Source organism: Haliotis asinina, chromosome 7 (assembly GCF_037392515.1).
Source record: "Haliotis asinina isolate JCU_RB_2024 chromosome 7, JCU_Hal_asi_v2, whole genome shotgun sequence".
NCBI lineage: Eukaryota > Metazoa > Mollusca > Gastropoda > Lepetellida > Haliotidae > Haliotis > Haliotis asinina.
In genome coordinates, this window is record NC_090286.1 from 52,092,271 (window position 1) to 52,111,248 (window position 18,978).

The 18,978-nt window shown below is 39.7% G+C and overlaps 1 protein-coding gene and 1 long non-coding RNA gene across 7 annotated transcripts; one reads left to right on the forward strand and one right to left on the reverse strand.

Annotated features, from left to right (window-relative positions):
- Window positions 1–1,465: 1,465 nt before the first annotated feature.
- LOC137290264 (uncharacterized) lies at window positions 1,466–14,952 on the reverse strand. 2 transcript variants are annotated; one of them, XR_010957203.1, is made up of 6 exons: window positions 14,880–14,952; window positions 14,157–14,262; window positions 8,835–9,025; window positions 4,926–4,984; window positions 4,011–4,565; window positions 1,466–2,679 (listed from the first exon to the last, which is right to left on the reverse strand). It is a non-coding gene; the product is annotated as an uncharacterized lncRNA (long non-coding RNA). The 2 variants fall into 2 exon arrangements; XR_010957202.1 differs by lacking the exon at window positions 14,880–14,952 and adding an exon at window positions 14,426–14,687.
- On the forward strand, window positions 6,187–18,739 carry LOC137290262 (multiple epidermal growth factor-like domains protein 10). Of its 5 annotated transcripts, none has more exons than XM_067821045.1 (5): window positions 6,187–6,266; window positions 15,803–15,886; window positions 16,904–17,413; window positions 17,860–17,992; window positions 18,566–18,739. In XM_067821045.1, exons 2-5 carry the CDS (start codon window positions 15,808–15,810, stop codon window positions 18,705–18,707), a joined length of 864 nt encoding a protein of 287 aa, XP_067677146.1. In that variant the 5' UTR covers window positions 6,187–6,266; window positions 15,803–15,807; the 3' UTR covers window positions 18,708–18,739. The 5 variants fall into 5 exon arrangements, with proteins under 5 accessions (XP_067677146.1, XP_067677141.1, XP_067677142.1 ...); XM_067821040.1 differs by lacking the exon at window positions 6,187–6,266 and adding an exon at window positions 14,271–14,432; XM_067821041.1 differs by lacking the exon at window positions 6,187–6,266 and adding an exon at window positions 15,014–15,201.
- Window positions 18,740–18,978: the final 239 nt, after the last annotated feature.

Genomic DNA, 18,978 nt, shown 5'->3' on the forward strand with positions numbered 1-18,978 from the left:
TTTTTTGGGTTGAGCCATGGTTAATAATAGAAAGTTCACCATCCCAGCTCCCCACCCTCCACCGAGTATCACATGGACAATGCTATACACCAGTGGGTCTCCGACTGGTAGCACCAAGGATACTGAAATGGTATACTCCAGCAGATGATTAATAGAAAATTAATCGATCTACCAGATTGGCCCATGAGCCACCGCCTTCTGGGCATAAGACTCTAGGCAAAGTTAATAACATCACTTTTCGAATTTACAAGTGTTATATGAGTGAAAAGCCAAGACCAAAATTGAAACAATATAAAATCAAATTTGTGCAGTTACATAATCCACGCACAGGGCTTGGCATGACCAGTCGATAGGTCGAACCGGGCCCATTCGACCTCCCGTCTAGGCGACGTCAGGGCCAAAGTGGTGTATTGTGCAACAGGAACACGATTGCAGGCCCCATTGCCCTCAACCACCAGGATCCCCTCCTCCGCCGACACAGGACCGCAACCCACGGCAAACGGGTTGGTGGACCAAATATCCCCCCGGGTCCACTACGGGGGTGTCGGCGAGCTCTTAGCGTTACCCAGCACCCACCACGAGGAGGTGGCTCGCCACGGGTGCCGTTTACATATGAACTGATGTATTGTGAAACAAAACAGTTGAAAAGATTTTTATCCCGAGTTCAGTAAATGATGATAATCATTGAAAATTGGGAAATTCTTAACAAAACTTTATATCAAAACGCAGCTGTTCACATGCACGATATTTGCACATGATATTTAGCGATTTGATGCATGATCCTCGTACAGTTCATCTGCATGAAGTTTGCAGTTGGTCTCTCCAAGTTAGTGCAGAAATTCATTTTCGATTAAAAAACACACGCACACGTAACATATAGGTATAGTGAGCGTTTTAGTTAGTCTAAACTTTTGATGGGTAGTTTAAGTACCATTGGTATCAAAGTGGAACTGAGTTACCGTTCGTGTTTGAAGTAGGTCTGACGTTCCTACGTCACTATGATATCCTCCCGGTGGGGCACGAGTTGGTCACGAATGGAAGTGCATTGACTCTTCTAACACATGTGAGTACTCTTTACACTTCAAATACTGTTCAAGGCCACGTTTTATTCTACAGTGGGAAGACTATTTTCTTTCCGATACGAAAACTTTACATAAAATTGTGTTCAGTTCGAGGGGCACAATCTCTCCAAGCTGTCTCGGATCACAGAAATCTAATAACAAGATTCGTCTTTTTCATTGCGTTTATGTTTTCGTTCGCAGCCACAGAGTTATCAATCACGTTGATAAAAAGAGGAACACCTACGACTTCCATTTTACCATATCCAGGTTTTATCACATACTCGTGATAGCAATTTTGTGGTTGTATTCTCGTCCCACGTCCAGTAATGTCTCCGCCGACCTTGACCAAGCCATTGGAGTTCACTGGGTAGCCATGTTTGTTTACAAAAAATAAATGCAGACGGTTTATTAATTGAAGACATTACTTTATTGCAAAACATAATGTGAAGAAAACGACGCCAAATCGAAATCCTGTATATTTCTTGATTGTTTTAAAATCTCGAATCATTGCGATACTATACAGTGCTATAACAGTCAATTCATCAATGCTTATTTGGTTTTTTAGCGTCGCACGCACAATCGGCGACGTTCAATGAATAGATGGATTATTATGAGTGCATGTAGTGGTGAGAAAGTATATCCTGCATAAAATGAAAATGTACAAATAAACAATCAACCAATCAACGCTGAGAATCACTAAATTGCACTCTGTATTACACGGGATCTCCTACACGTATGGGTAATAAACTCAATTTACTTAGTTACAGACTGCGTAGGGGTCAATTCATTACGTTTTGAACAAGAAGTAATAGTGGTCAAACCAGATCAAAGCTTGAGCATCCGTCGACGCAATTGATCAGTAAGTCAGCAAGCTTGACCACCCGATCCCTTTAGTCGCCTCTTAGGACAAACATGGGATACTGAATACCAGTTCTAACCCGGATCTTCGCAGGTCAGGTACCGGGTTAGGACAAGAAGAGATGCTGCTGCCATGGTTTCAGTGTTACTCGCCTACACAGGATTCTGGACCATTCTATTCTACGACAAAAACAGTCATACCAGAATATGGCTATGGCCATATACAAATAGTCTTAAAAGTACAATGGAAACCTGATAAGTAAAGTTTCAAGGGACTCGTCAAACTTGTTTACTTATCAGGATTTTCACGTATTCAAACTTATCAATGTCTGCAAATGACGGAATAACAGACAAGATTTGTAAGTAATATAACATGTTTCATTGCACAGCATTTCACTGATTCAGTATTAACATAAACAAAACATTTCAATCACAGTTGTGCTCGTCGTTGGCAAACAGCAGGGTGATCTTAAACACAACTTTCTTGTGGTGTGAGTCACTTATCGTTTTTTCATTAAGTACGTGGAAGTCAGTAGCCGTCATCAAGTATAGGATGAATCCTCTGTAGTCATCAGTAAGGTCCCAAGAACACGTGGATGGAATCTGCTAAGAGCTGGTGTAATCTAAAGTACATCAGAGCCATTTGAGACTGGTGAGTGACCTGTTCCTCTTCTTTTGAGCCGGCATAGACATATCACCAACATAATGATACCAACAACTGCTGTTCCTGTGCATGTCCAACACCAAATCAAACCGTTATCTAGAACAGAAGATAATGACACAAAATACATTTACAACATTGATAGTTATCACAAAGTTGGCATGACTTTCGGAGAGAATCACATTCTTTTATCCACAAAAGACTTTCCCATTTAACCTATATACTCAGCGTGAATGTATACAGCTGTGCATCATTTCATGTTATGCCATTTTTAATACAAAAAGATAATAACAGGATTTGTGGAAATTTCCTTAATGACAGTTTAACTATTGACAGGATAATGTCGAAATCTATACGATTTGACACTAGACATCGTGCCATGACTTTGAAAAGATGTGTCAAAAGTCAGTTCACGAATTCAGATAGATGCAGGATTGACGACACTAGCCGATTGAAGACGTCAGGGAAACGTGATGTTAAGTCTCTGTCCTTGAAAGAACAGCTGCACATTTGACCCAATGAATGATCTTATAAGTGTCAGAGTGTCATTGGCAAAAAGTGTACGGGCCGTGATGACTGAACATGCTGTAACGGTGTAACGGTGGGTCCACCCAACAGTCGACACTGAACAACGCAGTATACCTCTGTAGGTCCCTGCCCTGCCATAAAATCTCGTTAGTCAACAAAACGCCATCCCAATCTTGTCTCCTGTACCGTAGATGCTGTCTGCACCAGGCACGACGTGTCTGTCAGTGACCATTGGTGACTCTAGAGCAAATTTGATGCTTTCCAGGCCGTCGAGGCCGGATGTTGTGTTCCCTTAGTCGGCCCCGTACAGTGCTGGAACTGATTGGGGTAATAAAGGAATGAACGAGCAGTCAAACTGGAAGTCCGGAGCAGTGGCATGGCGTACGCGCAGTTTAGGTTGAAATTTACATGATTTCCACAACATTCAGAGCTAGGTATCAGAAAGCATACACAAAGTATAAAAGTTTATTGTGCACAAGTGCACGTTCCAATCGCGATACAGTTCCAACGTTCATACAAAGTGCTTTGCTACATCCTAATTAGTGTTATTTTGCATAATTTTATGCAATTTTATGCGATGCACAGTTAGTATATATATCAGACACATATACGCTGTAAAGACCAATCAAATGACGTGTATACAGTAACTTTGCTTATGACATTTGTATTCTGAAGTTGGCCATTTTTGTATTACCGGCAAACAAAAGGAATGATCAAAACCAGAGTGGATATAACATCTTTGAACATAAGCAAATATAGTGATCAACTCCTGCCAATAACCATTCTTCATTTATCTTTTTGTTATGCAAAAGCATAACCGAAGTTAACAACTGAAAGTGTCCTGCACAAAATTGTTATAAATAGATTGTGTAATATGTCATCAGAGACTGTACAATACTCACTGTTACATGGTATACATTTTCCGTCAAGTTGATAACAAATGTCACAGTCGGTGCACTGTTTCTCACAGTGCTCTCCATGGTACCCATCTTCACAGCCAATGCACACACCTCTCTTGCATGTTTGATTTCTACACTTTCCACAGTCAGCTGATGGATCTTTGGGCGTTTCTACACCTTTGCGACACTTACATGTATAAGAGTCACAATCATCATCTATACAATTACTGCAACGTGTGCTGCAGGTCGTGTTTGGTGAACAAAATCCGTATTTACAACCTTCTGTACACGTCCCATTTCTGTGACATAGTACACTCGGACTTTCGGGTGTCTTGTAGCATCTTCCAGAACAAGCAGAAGAACAGTTATCCCCATAGTATCCATCAAGACATTCTTTACAAGAGCAGTTAGGTTTGTGGCAGGCGCTGCTGCAGTAGCCAGTGCAATTTCTAGTGCAATTTGAACCGCAGTAACCATCATCACATATGGTACATTGTGTTTCATTGCAAGCATAGCAGTTCAGTCCAAATCTCTTGCAAGACTGAGCAGTACTGAGGCCTGAAAACAGGAAGAGCGTACTATGAGCGTGCATTAAATAAATATGGATGGTCAGCTTCTTTATTTCTCATCATCCATAACGTTTTGTCATCTCTACACCACCACTTCTAGAATGCCACCCAAATAAATCGTTATTATTTGTACTGTTGGTCCACAGATAATCGAAATTCACGAGTGTATCAGGTTTACTTACAACACCCAAATAACATTGAATAGGGTAAGTAAATTCCACATGTGGATGTCCAATGTGGAGATATCAGAAAGGTGGTGGCAAGTTAAATTTAAATGAAATATACATCACTATTGAATGCAGTTTCAGCCCAATAAACGACAAATGTGACAGCAAGCTCTCGTACTCACTGGTAAGCGTCAGCAGTGGGAGAAAGCAAAGTAGAACAGGTAGATGTCCCATCATGCTCCTGCAAAGACAAAGAAAATAGAGTTCAGTGGAGGATATATAATACCTACCTTCCTACACACACACACACACACACACACACACACACACACACACAAACACACACACACACACATATACATGGTTTAATTATATTTCCGTGTACATATGAAGCATGTACGATAATGTTAAAGACTCAGCCTTGCTACAATATTAAGATTCAAACACTAACACTCCGTGTTAAATACCTCTGGAAATGGCCTCACTAGAATAACAATAGCGAATATTGTCTTTTTAAAGGTTTCTCCGGAACTTTTATAAATTCTAACTTACACATAAGCGGAGTCAAAATGTAATATTTCTACACTAGGACGACTCATTTGCAGAGTCGTTGACCTAAAAATACGTGTTTGAAACATGTGAGACACCCCCTACAAACCAATCAACGTTGAATATGTCATCATGTCTGTGACTGAATGTTTCTCAAGTTAATCAGACTTACAACGATGTTAAGAATAGAAACACTGAAGTCCAATATTTATCATACAGCTGATACCTTGCTGGTCGCTTTCGATGACGTGAGTAATGAAGTGATTTGTTTGAGTTTTACACGACTACAGAGTTTTTCAAACCCACAGGCATTGGCTTTGTTTTTAGTGGTTTGTTAAACGCCGCGCACAGCAATATATGCGTTATAAGAGGAAAAGATGTAAATAAACGAGTTTGGACCTAAAAGTTTACTGGTTGATATCAGGAGCATCAATCGGTGCCAACGGCATAACCACAGGTATGGTGCTGATAAATCAGATACAGTCATCGTGGTGACTCTGAATATTAAACAAACGCAATGTAACGGCTGGACACATAAAACTCGAAAAACGTTAGATAATTTACAAACTACCGATTAGTTAATCTGGTATTACAAACGCCATTTGGAACATTCTCAGCTTCTTTTGAGTTGTATATTGTTTAACTGCAAGAATATTCGTTGTTGGTTATAAACATCGGTATCTTCGAATTATAACATTTCGCCGGCCCACCGAATATGACAGTGACTTGTCACAATATACATCTTACCATTTCCTGCATTTTGTAATGACTGTTTTGGGCTGTTTTTGCCAACTCCCTTCTGCAGTGAGTCAGCTGCATTCCCTTTTACAATATCTGGTAACAAGGGACACGCATGAGAACCCCGCCACGCGGCAAGAGAACAAAGACTCAAGTAGACAGACGAAATGACTAAGCAGGGAAGTGTTTTGATGATCGCAATGTAACGTTTAAACGCATCGCCAGAAATGTTCAAGGTAAGTGTTCACACTTATTTTTATTTTTTATTTAATTTTTATAACCCAAAATATTATACTATAGTTGTCTGGCAGCTCCATGCAAACGTTAAATATCTTGGGGAACATCAATCACGAACAAAGGATCTCAAACCAACAGCCTGACTCTCTCTCTCTCCCCTGTTTGTAAAATCCTGAACTATATCAGTGTGTATCAACATGCTACATGTGCACAGCAGGTGAATGGTCCTATGGTCATGGTATGGACGTACCAAGGCATGTTATCAGTTACATGGAAGATTAAAGCACTGATGTTAAGCACTAATGCCATCATTTTGACTATCAATACTATTAAGTAATTAGAGACATTCATAACGAATTTATATATAACTTCATGCTGTTCATAGCTACCTCCCATGGGTCATGTTACCAATGAAAAGATGTAATGACAAATTCACTGCAAGCAATTATGCTTTCACAAATAAATATATAGCATGTATATACACACACCATCAATCGATCGAGTGTAAGCAACAGTACACAATGGATGCAAGGTTTCGTAGATGTATTAATGACATCTCTGCTAATAGATTGACATCAACTCTGGTGTCAGACAGGGGTGCGTTGTGTCTCCTACACTTTTTGACAACGACTTGTCAAAGACAACAACAACAACAACAACAACAACAACAACAACACCACCAAAACAACAACAGATGTAATGCGAGAACTGTGGTACGTTTAGCGCTTTATGCCGGGCGGCGTTTCTGTAACTCATCGTGGGTTCATTTTTTTAGAAATTAATTCCACGAGGATTAGAATTTAGGAATATGATACGTCGTTGTTGTTGAGTATTGCCATGCGTCCGGCGGCAGGGACCCTGCATGGATCCTCACATATCACTATCTGTCAGATGAAATTTGAACAGATGGCTTTGACAAGGGTAGTGGCCATGTTTGATTCTGGATATGAGAACTTGATCTTGCTTGGGGAGAGATTTGTAGCGCAGTGGATTTGGGTACTTGAACGAGCTTTTACTTCATTTGCCCAGTTATTCTTCCATAGGAGATAGGAAATAGGAGATAGGAAATAGGAGATAGGAATAGGAGATAGGAGATAGGAGATAGGAAATTTGAACAGATGGCTTTGACAAGGGTAGTGGCCATGTTTGATTCTGGATATGAGAACTTGATCTTGCTTGGGGAGAGATTTGTAGCGCAGTGGATTTGGGTACTTGAACGAGCTTTTACTTCATTTGCCCAGTTATTCTTCCATAGGTGCTGTGGTTAAGTTTGTTTTTTAAGGAGGAAACCGTGGGTATGTGCTTGTTGACTGGACCATTCATTGATTCAGTTTTGGCTATTTCACCTGCTATTTCGTTTCCTTTCCAGTAATTGCCTAGGTTTGATGATAATACTCTGATGGAGTATAAGAGGACAGGGCTTGAAGTGATGATTTGGAGTCTGACAGGATGACATTGTTTTTCTAGGTGAATCGTTTCTCGATTGAACAAATATTATAGATAAGGAAAGTGTATTGTATGGCAGTTAAATTGGTGTTACATTGCGATATGGCGCACTATGAGCAGTATCCACTTTCTTTAACAGATATAAAAACGCTTAATATGTCATCATGCCTATAAACGTGGCTAAGGTTGGAATTGAGCAATGGTGGCAGTTAAGTGTTACCAAAGTGCATTAGGGATAGATGGTGAATATTATTTACTCCAGTGAGACACTTGTATCTGAATATATTATAATCCATATATGTATAAAACAACTGTGTCTTCAAACGATGTAAAATATACTAGTACCTAAGCAAATATCTATGTCAATAAAATGAGGTGAGACGTTTTCCATACCCTGGAATTGCATGCTGAAAGTTATTTATAGACTTCTCACTGTGCCTTAATTGTGTATGCTGGGCATAAACGTTAAAAAAACTTGCCATTAATATCTGTGTAAGACTATTTTCACAATTTGTCATCTTTGGCATCCACAGGGTCAATCTGAACATGGAACCTATTTCTACTTTTGCATCCCTATTCTTATATAGAAGAGAAAAATATTGTAGAGCAGTAGGCTTGAATTTAGACACTATCGATATAGACACTAACTTTAACATCACAAATAATATTTATTTCATGAAACATCCGTTCACTGAAGAATAGAATACAAATCTGGCCATGATAAATTTTACACACATCACATATCCTAAGTAACAATCTCGCTGATGTCACCTAGGCCTCGCTTACTGCAACAGTTAGCAATAACTTGCAACACAATGCAGCGGTATTCATAACGGATGTATTTGTACGCGGGATTTACGAAAAGCGATTTTATACATTTTGTGACAGCCATCCTCCGATAAATCCACAAATCCTTAAATATCGCACATACATCTATCTCGATATATAGATCTAGAATGGCCATGGCCATATCTATAACGGTCAGGTTGAAAAACAACATACGTCACCAGTACATGGTATCATAACGAGGCACAACGACCGGAATCAAAATGAGATTCCGCTTCCCTTTTCCATAACAAATTGTCAAACGTTATCTGCACTGTACGGTAGGATTTTCTTACTTTGTGTGCTAGATCCAAGAAAGAACATCAAGTATCCTCGCTCGCAAACTGTAGATCACTTCACTCTCGAATCCTCTACCCTATATCTCGCCTCTCTGACAGCGTAACGGGGAACGCTTCAAGTCAAGGAGCGGCCCTCACGTGACAGCTTGTTTGGCCGTATGTGTGTCTCTTTTCCTTCATGGGTTACCCTGATCAGAACAAGTAGTCACATTGGTAAACATAATAGATTATTTACATTTAATCTGAATATTACAATTCACATAGTTATACTCTCCTGTTGTTTCTCAAGAACTCTGTGTAGTCTCACATCATGTGTAGGGTGAATACTAACAGTCACTTTACTATATTCACTGAGTTGTATCTCAAATGTCTCACACCCCGTGTAGACTGAATATTGCAAGTCACATTACTAATTATTACAATAATTCCCATTGTGTACCGAATGTCTCACATCCTGTGTAGACTGAATACAAACAGTCACATTGCTATATTCCGACTGTGTTTTTTTCTGAAGTGCCTCACACCCTGTCTTGACTAAAACAGATAAAACTTAAGAGTCACATTGCTATACTCTATGTTGGAACCTCAAATGTCTCACATACACTGACGATTGAAGATTAACTGTCACATTGCTATATTTTCCCCTGTGTTGTTTCTCAAATGTCTCACAATCTCTGTAGACTGACTATTACAAGTTACATTGCTGTTCCATCTGTTTTGCCTCATACCCTGTGTAGACTATCTATTATAAGTTACAGTACTATATTCCATCGCTCTCTCCAATGCCTTACACCCTGTTTAAACTGGGTATCACAGATCATACTTCCATGTTTCCTTTTTGTTGTTTCTCGGATGCCTCACACCCTGTTTAAACTGGGTATCACAGATCATACTTCTATGTTTCCTTTTTGTTGTTTCTCGGATGCCTCACACCCTGTTTAAACTGGGTATCACAGATCATACTTCTATGTTTCCTTTTTGTTGTTTCTCGGATGCCTCACACCCTGTTTAAACTGGGTATCACAGATCATACTTCTATGTTTCCTTTTTGTTGTTTCTCGGATGCCTCACACCCTGTTTAAACTGGGTATCACAGATCATACTTCTATGTTTCCTTTTTGTTGTTTCTCGGATGCCTCACACCCTGTTTAAACTGGGTATCACAGATCATACTTCTATGTTTCCTTTTTGTTGTTTCTCGGATGCCTCACACCCTGTTTAAACTGGGTATCACAGATCATACTTCTATGTTTCCTTTTTATTGTTTCTCGGATGCCTCACACCCTGTTTAAACTGGGTATCACAGATCACACTTCTATGTTTCTTTTTGGTTGTTTCTCGGATGCCTCACACCCTGTTTAAACTGGGCATCACAGATCATACTTCCATGTTTCCTTTTTGTTGTTTCTCGGATGCCTCACACCCTGTTTAAACTGGGTATCACAGATCATACTTCTATGTTTCCTTTTTCTTGTTTCTCGGATGCCTCACACCCTGTTTAAACTGGGTATCACAGATCATACTTCTATGTTTCCTTTTTGTTGTTTCTCGGATGCCTCACACCCTGTTTAAACTGGGTATCACAGATCATACTTCTATGTTTCCTTTTTGTTGTTTCTCGGATGCCTCACACCCTGTTTAAACTGGGTATCACAGATCATACTTCCATGTTTCCTTTTTGTTGTTTCTCGGATGCCTAACACCCTGTTTAAACTGGGTATCACAGATCATACTTCTATGTTTCCTTTTTGTTGTTTCTCGGATGCCTCACGCCCTGTTTAAACTGGGTACCACAGATCATTGCTATATTTTCCCCTGTGTTGTTTCTCGGATGCCTTACACCCTGTTTAAACTGGGTATCACAGATCATACTTCCATGTTTCCTTTTTGTTGTTTCTCGGATGCCTCACACCCTGTTTAAACTGGGTATCACAGATCATACTTCCATGTTTCCTTTTTGTTGTTTCTCGGATGCCTCACACCCTGTTTAAACTGGGTATCACAGATCATACTTCTATGTTTCCTTTTTCTTGTTTCTCGGATGCCTCACACCCTGTTTAAACTGGGTATCACAGATCATACTTCCATGTTTCCTTGTTGTTGTTTCTCGGATGCCTCACACCCTGTTTAAACTGGGTATCACAGATCATACTTCTATGTTTCCTTTTTGTTGTTTCTCGGATGCCTCACACCCTGTTTAAACTGGGTATCACAGATCATACTTCTATGTTTCCTTTTTGTTGTTTCTCGGATGCCTCACACCCTGTTTAAACTGGGTATCACAGATCATACTTCTATGATTTTTTTTTTGTTGTTTCTCGGATGCCTCACACCCTGTTTAAACTGGGTATCACAGATCACACTTCTATGTTTCCTTTTTGTTGTTTCTCGGATGCCTCACACCCTGTTTAAACTGGGTATCACAGATCATACTTCTATGTTTCCTTTTTGTTGTTTCTCGGATGCCTCACACCCTGTTTAAACTGGGTATCACAGATCATACTTCTATGTTTCCTTTTTGTTGTTTCTCGAATGCCTCACACCCTGTTTAAACTGGGTATCACAGATCATACTTCCATGTTTCCTTTTTGCTGTTTCTCGGATGCCTCACACCCTGTTTAAACTGGGTATCACAGATCATACTTCTATGTTTCCTTTTTATTGTTTCTCGGATGCCTCACACCCTGTTTAAACTGGGTATCACAGATCATACTTCTATGTTTCCTTTTTGTTGTTTCTCGGATGCCTCACGCCCTGTTTAAACTGGGTACCACAGATCATTGCTATATTTTCCCCTGTGTTGTTTCTCGGATGCCTTACACCCTGTTTAAACTGGGTATCACAGATCATACTTCCATGTTTCCTTTTTGTTGTTTCTCGGATGCCTCACACCCTGTTTAAACTGGGTATCACAGATCATACTTCCATGTTTCCTTTTTGTTGTTTCTCGGATGCCTCACACCCTGTTTAAACTGGGTATCACAGATCATACTTCTATGTTTCCTTTTTCTTGTTTCTCGGATGCCTCACACCCTGTTTAAACTGGGTATCACAGATCATACTTCCATGTTTCCTTGTTGTTGTTTCTCGGATGCCTCACACCCTGTTTAAACTGGGTATCACAGATCATACTTCTATGTTTCCTTTTTGTTGTTTCTCGGATGCCTCACACCCTGTTTAAACTGGGTATCACAGATCATACTTCTATGTTTCCTTTTTGTTGTTTCTCGGATGCCTCACACCCTGTTTAAACTGGGTATCACAGATCATACTTCTATGATTTTTTTTTTGTTGTTTCTCGGATGCCTCACACCCTGTTTAAACTGGGTATCACAGATCACACTTCTATGTTTCCTTTTTGTTGTTTCTCGGATGCCTCACACCCTGTTTAAACTGGGTATCACAGATCATACTTCTATGTTTCCTTTTTGTTGTTTCTCGGATGCCTCACACCCTGTTTAAACTGGGTATCACAGATCATACTTCTATGTTTCCTTTTTGTTGTTTCTCGAATGCCTCACACCCTGTTTAAACTGGGTATCACAGATCATACTTCCATGTTTCCTTTTTGCTGTTTCTCGGATGCCTGACACCTTGTGTATGCGGAATATTACAATTCTTACTTTTGTGTTTGTTTCTTATTACTTATCGAGTACCTCATAGCCTACGTAGACTGAATATTACGAAAATGATTTGCAATATGTCGTTCTTTTTCATTTACAAATACATCACAAAACGTGTATAATGAATTTTAAAAATCATATTCTTTTCTTCATCTTATCTTTTCATAGACTTGTTTGTTTACATGCCTTCGTTACATGACTGAAGTACTGGTATACGGATGCAGGCAAAGCAAACCCCCATATATAGGTAGAATTTGTGAATGTCGGATTGTGACAGTAGGCAAGACAATATTTCCCTTCCAGTGGCCATACTGCGTGAACACTGATTTTCATTTTTGTAATTATAGTTTTCACTACTGCTTTACATTTTCACCAACCGGAATATCTTTCTGAAGATATTCTAAACTTAGACCCTGTGCAAACTGAATGTTACAATTTACAGTACTACATTTCACCTTGGTCGTGTCTCAGACACTGTATTCCCTCTTCGTTTTTTACCAAGTACCCCACTCATGCGTATACTGAAAATCACACGTCACGTATCCACAATTCTTCCTTGTTATTTCTCAAATGCACAACATGTGAATTTTGAATATACTAAATCATACATATAAAATTCTTGCTTGTTGTTTCCTGAATACCTTACATGCTGTTGGTACTGAATATATCCGTATTTCTTCTTTGTTGCTTGACAAACATTTCAAAACGATTTGGAATTAATTCGTGTAAATATGTTGCAGTCTACGTTTGATTTCAAGACTCTCTTAAGCTCTAGGACATGGTAGGAGGAGATAGAGTATGAGGTCACAGAGTGCTCTATCCCAACCCCACATAACAAACTATATTTTAAGAGATTAAACATTCACAGGATATCACCAAAGCTCCGATGCTTCCATTTCCTTTTCTAATTACAATTATTACTCACCTCACTACTCAATCGCCTTAATACTCACACTACTCAGAAAATATAGATTTACGAGGGATCAAACATTACTGGTACTGTTGGTGCCACTATTACATTGAACTAAAACGGTTATAGTGCTGTTAGGAGTGGTATTTACAAGTATAAGCCTGAACTAAAACTGTTCAAGTGTTATTCATTTTTACCCTACAAATGTACAATAGCATAAGCTGTTTCTGTGTAGTTCAAAGTGAAAATGCCTTCAGCAACCCATGCTTGCTCCAAAAGGCGACTATGCTTGTCGTAAGAGGCGACTAACGGGATCGGGTGGTCGACCTCGCTGACTTGGTTGACACATGTCATCGGTTCCCAGTTGCTCGAGCCGATGCTCATGTTGTTGGTCACTGGATTGTCTGGGCCAGACTCGATTATTTAAAGACCCCCGCCATATAACTGGAATATTGCTGAGTGCGGCGTAAAACTAAACTCACTGATTCAAAATGATGATAAAAATACATATTTTTATGTAACGTTGCATCATTATGTAACATATTGTGAGATATGTGGGAGGAGTGCTTGTGTCGAAACGTAAAAATGCAAAAATACATTGTACATCCATATCATGTAAGGCGTTCGTTCAAATTGTCCATCTAGATATATTGCATAATCTTAAAAGAGATAATGCCAATGTTATCCATCCGCCTTTCTCATATGTAGCCTACCTGGTAAATTACAAACAGTTACCAACTAACCTTTCCAAGGATTGTGATACACATTACTCGCCAACTTACTCACCTATATCAACATCAAGGTAGCACGATTGATACGACCTCCGACGATTCATGCATTACAACCTCCCATCCACTGTGTAGTACATACTCATTCAGGCAAAATGCCCGATCTGAAAATAGAAGCACTAGGTCAGGATGAACTGTAGATACGAAAAGGTTCCGCCTCTGATGGCGGACAGAGTAGGTCGTGTGCTTTCCACCGTTGAAAACACCAGGTGACGACGCTGAATACTCTATCAGACATATATACCAAACGTCTATGTCACTACTCACCCAAAAGGTAAGTGAGCTGAACGGAGGGCTCCACACAGGCGGTACACATTTACTTGAGTATTGCGCAGCTGGGGCTTTGAGTCGTCTTCCCAGCTGTACTGGGAAGAGAGATCCTAATGTTCACCCTATGATCCTTAGACACAAATGGCATTTTCCTAACGAGTTCCCATGCAGTATATGTATATACATTTCAGACTGCTATACTACCATGTACTGTGCTTAAAGTTAAACCTGTGTTATGTAGTAGGTGTAATTGTAGAGTGAGGTATGTGAACATGACCAGGGTTAGGAAGTGTCCGGAGACGTTCTGTCAGTCATTACATAATGTTCTATATATACCACAACGAATGCTGATTAATCTGTAGAGTTACTTAACCACAGACAGATAAACACTCGAATGCACGCGCTCATACACACACACACGCACACACATCGCTTTAGAAAATGAACGTACCTATTATCACACAGGATCAGGGACATGACATTCATCCGACCAGACTTATATTTGGGACATTTGTTCACACCACAGCTATGCGTGTTTGCGAAGTAGGTCATGATAGCTTTCCAAGAAATCTAGCTCTCCCGGGGAAACAAGCTACCTGTGTAGTCATGCACATGCGCTACCCCGCCTCCTATACCACAGCCAACGATCACAGCTGCACTGCTCAGTGATGATACTGGCGTTTGTTATGGTGGTTTGTGAATCTTCAATTTGGGAAGGCATCATTGGAGGGGAACATGCACACGAAATACACATCCGGTGAAGTATGTTTGAGGCAAGTATCCCGGGCTGGTATGGGATAACTGTCTCTTCAAATACGGAAGTCCATCAGTGGGTCCACAACAAGTGACTTACTAAACGTAATTATAAATGTCGACTTCAGGGCAGTCCATTCTGTAACTAATGTCACTGTAATATTGTAAACTGCCATTAATTATGTAATGAAATCAATACAAAGCTGGTGGTTAAAACATTGGTCACGCTGAAGTTAGAGCCTCGTTCTAGTAGTAATGCTTTTTTCTGCTATACCTAGCCGTGATGTAGCTGGAATAATGCTAAAACCAGATACCCATACTCCTCTTTTGAATACTATTCTAAAATACATTCACGAAAGTGTTAGGTATCATAACTCTGTAATGATGTTTGTTTTAAATGAATTATTATTTGTACCAATGTATCTTAAGTGACATATGTATTGTTTTTTAAATGACCTCTTACAATGCCCGTCAAGAACCCAGCAACAAAAGAACCTGCGCATGCCTGACACCTACTTTTAGCCCAATGTTCAACACTCACCCTTTTTCAGCAAAGTTTATATATTAATAATTTAGATCGGATTCACAAAGGAGTATGTTGTTTGTTTTTTTCTGTTCCAGACAAGATGGACTATAACAGACACAACCCGGTGGCAAGTCTGATTATTATCACTCTGGTGAATGTAATTCTGCTCAGCCAATACGGTAAGATCATTTTGTTTATAAGACAACTCGAATTATACACGGGATACTGAGTTGAGTTGGTAGAGTCTTGGATGCGACAAACTCCCTGTGATATTAAATTTTGTTAGAAGCAATATTTTTGGTCACCACTTGAACGTATAATACTTGTTTATACCACGAAGCGATATGGTCAGTCAGTAAAATCGTCCAAAGTGTATAACTTTAAATTAATTTATACGTCATCAAGTGATAAGCAATAAATATATATCAGCTGTTCATTCGAACTGTTAAAACCCTGGACTCTGTATATAAAAACAGAAACAAATAGCCCAATATATTTTTACATAAATATTTTACTTCATATTAATGGCTGTGTACTATATTTTTATAACAAATTCCATGACATGCAATATATCACGGAAATATTTACTTTTTTTTGCAAACGTTACACGTGAACGGAAATATGTTTTTGCTTGTATGTTATTTATTGCTATCTCAGTAAATATAGGGCAAGTACAAGAAAGATATTTAAAACAGACTTGCGCCATATTAGAAATATATACTGGACAGCAAAAGAACGGCCGCCAATGCAGGTTTGCTTGGCAGTGTAATGAGGCAAGAGAGTTATTCCCCTTGAACATCTCTCAGGCGGCAGAGGCCGGGTTGCGCGGACGAGTGCATGTTCTGCTCGAGTTGGTATTAAATCATAATGAAGAGTACTTACGTGTCCTGTTGATTCACAAGTGGTACAGTATCCCTTTTACCTAAACTGGCGGGCAACGTTGGTTTGTTTTGTCACGTTTTTAAATAGAACCCATAGAAATGAAGGTTTAAACGTTTGTGAAATTTCATTGTTTTTGGAAAGTTGCGTTTCTCTTGCTGTTTCGTATATGTACACAGTACTGTATGTTTCTGTATATGTCCTTGTGTTAGATTCGTCCAGTAAAATATATTGTTTGCATTAACACCGAACCGTATGTATGTAGTGCAACGTCAAACGTGATTAGCACAGCAATAGTGTACTGTCGTATGTTGAAGGTGACACCAAGTGCGTGTCTGAAGCTCGCCGAGTCTTGAAGGCTGGCTGTGAGAACTACTGTCCCGAAAATCAATGTCCCGAGGAATGTACTGACTGTATCAGCGGCTTCTATGGGCCTGACTGTAGACGGAGCTGTAGGGGACACTGCTTGAAAGGACTGTGTGCCCTACTGGCCAATGGTCGAGCCATCAACTGTACGGATGGGTGTGTGTTGGGGTGGAGGGGGTTAACATGTAACACAAGATGCAAGTATCCGTGTCTTGAGTGTGACAGATATACAGGAAATTGTGTAGGACAATGCAGGGATGGTTTCTATGGAGCTGGATGCTTAGAACGATGTCCGTTTCCTTGTTCCAAGTGTGACAAAAACACTGGAGTGTGCTTGAACAGTTCCTCTGTTAATATGGACCTAAGTCTGCAGCAAAACGACATGCCTGTAGCATTACGTCAGACACACGTTAACAACACACGCACTGTTCACACCAGCAACAAGTCACACAGCAGTCGAGGTAAGGCACTGACAAGAGTGGGTGAGTGCGTTTAGTTTTGCGCCGCACTCAGCAATATTCAAGCTATATGGCTGAGGTCTGTAAATAATCATGTCTGTACTAGACAATCCAGTGATCAACAGCATGAGCATCCAAATACGCAACTTGAAACCCATGACATGTGTCAACCATGTTAACGAGCCTGACCACCCAGTCCCATTAGTCACCTCTTACGACAAACATGGGTTACTGAAAATCAATTCTAAACCGGATCTTCACAGGTTCTGATGTTGAAGTCACCTATGTACTATATACTATTTTTAACGACGTGAAACACTTTTAGTCCAAATCCGTTGTTCATTGTGGCGTACAATATAAAACTAAAACTTAAGAGTTCATATCACATGTATCTATATGTTTAATTTGAACAAATGAAATGTGTGAGAACTATATAGTTCCTGTTTCAGATACACACCAACACTTTGCCACGCCGACAACAGCCTTCAGTGACAGATGGACAATATCCGCATATTTTCCAGCAGCAATTGCTATATTGTCTGCAGTAATTACCTTCGTTATTGTCAGTTTCACCTTCCTCAGGTACGTATATGTTCAACAGTGATGCCGAGATATGCATAAACAATCCACCTGCCTGCCTCATGTCACACAATTGCTGGATTAATGCCTCAAGACATCTGCTGGGGATTCTAGAGTATGGAATGTCAAAAACTGCACATAAAACGTGTGTTAGGATAATCCAGTGACTGACATCACGCAACTGAGATACATTGATATGCATTCATCAAACCCATTAGTCGCCTCTTTTAAACCATTTTCTGCCGTTTGTTCTTAAGGATTTCATTTGATTGCGTTCATGATGTAACTGTTATGTTGCCGGCAGGCGAAAAACAACATTCATATCCGAATAGAAGACAATGACGTATTTTATTGCTGGTTACCATAGTCACCACTAGTGTGACAACTGCACTGGATCTCAAAACATATCTTAAATGTACGCGTTGTCCACTGAATGAATAGAGCGGTCATATGTGTACAGAGGCAGTCCTAGATGATATCTAGATGGTATCGTCCTAAGTAAGAACTTTCAGTTTACGATAGAGCTAATGCAAATTGTCACGATATAATGAAATGTCGTCATACTCTGTTTCACAGACTGAAGGCGACGATGGATCAAAAGAGGAAAGGATTTCAGCTTGTAAACTCAACACAAACGAAGAGTCTAATCGGCTCCTCATGTTCCAAAGTGATGAGTTTCAACGAACCCATTATCACCGACGTATCCGTATGTGCCTGACGATTCATGAATAAATGCAAGTTATGAATACATTCTGGAGTTAGCTTTCCATTTTGATTGGTGCATTGAACAATTTGATAAATATTTTGGGGGTTAAAATTCCAAAGTTCTGCGAAACTGACATAACATTAATAAGGGCCTTCTTAGCACGAGATTTTAGATCTATAACACCTTTTGTAAAGTTCATGGTATGGGATAACACAAGTCCAAGATAGTTATATTGATTGATAATAGACACATTTTTGCCATTCAAAAAACATTTTTCGTTACA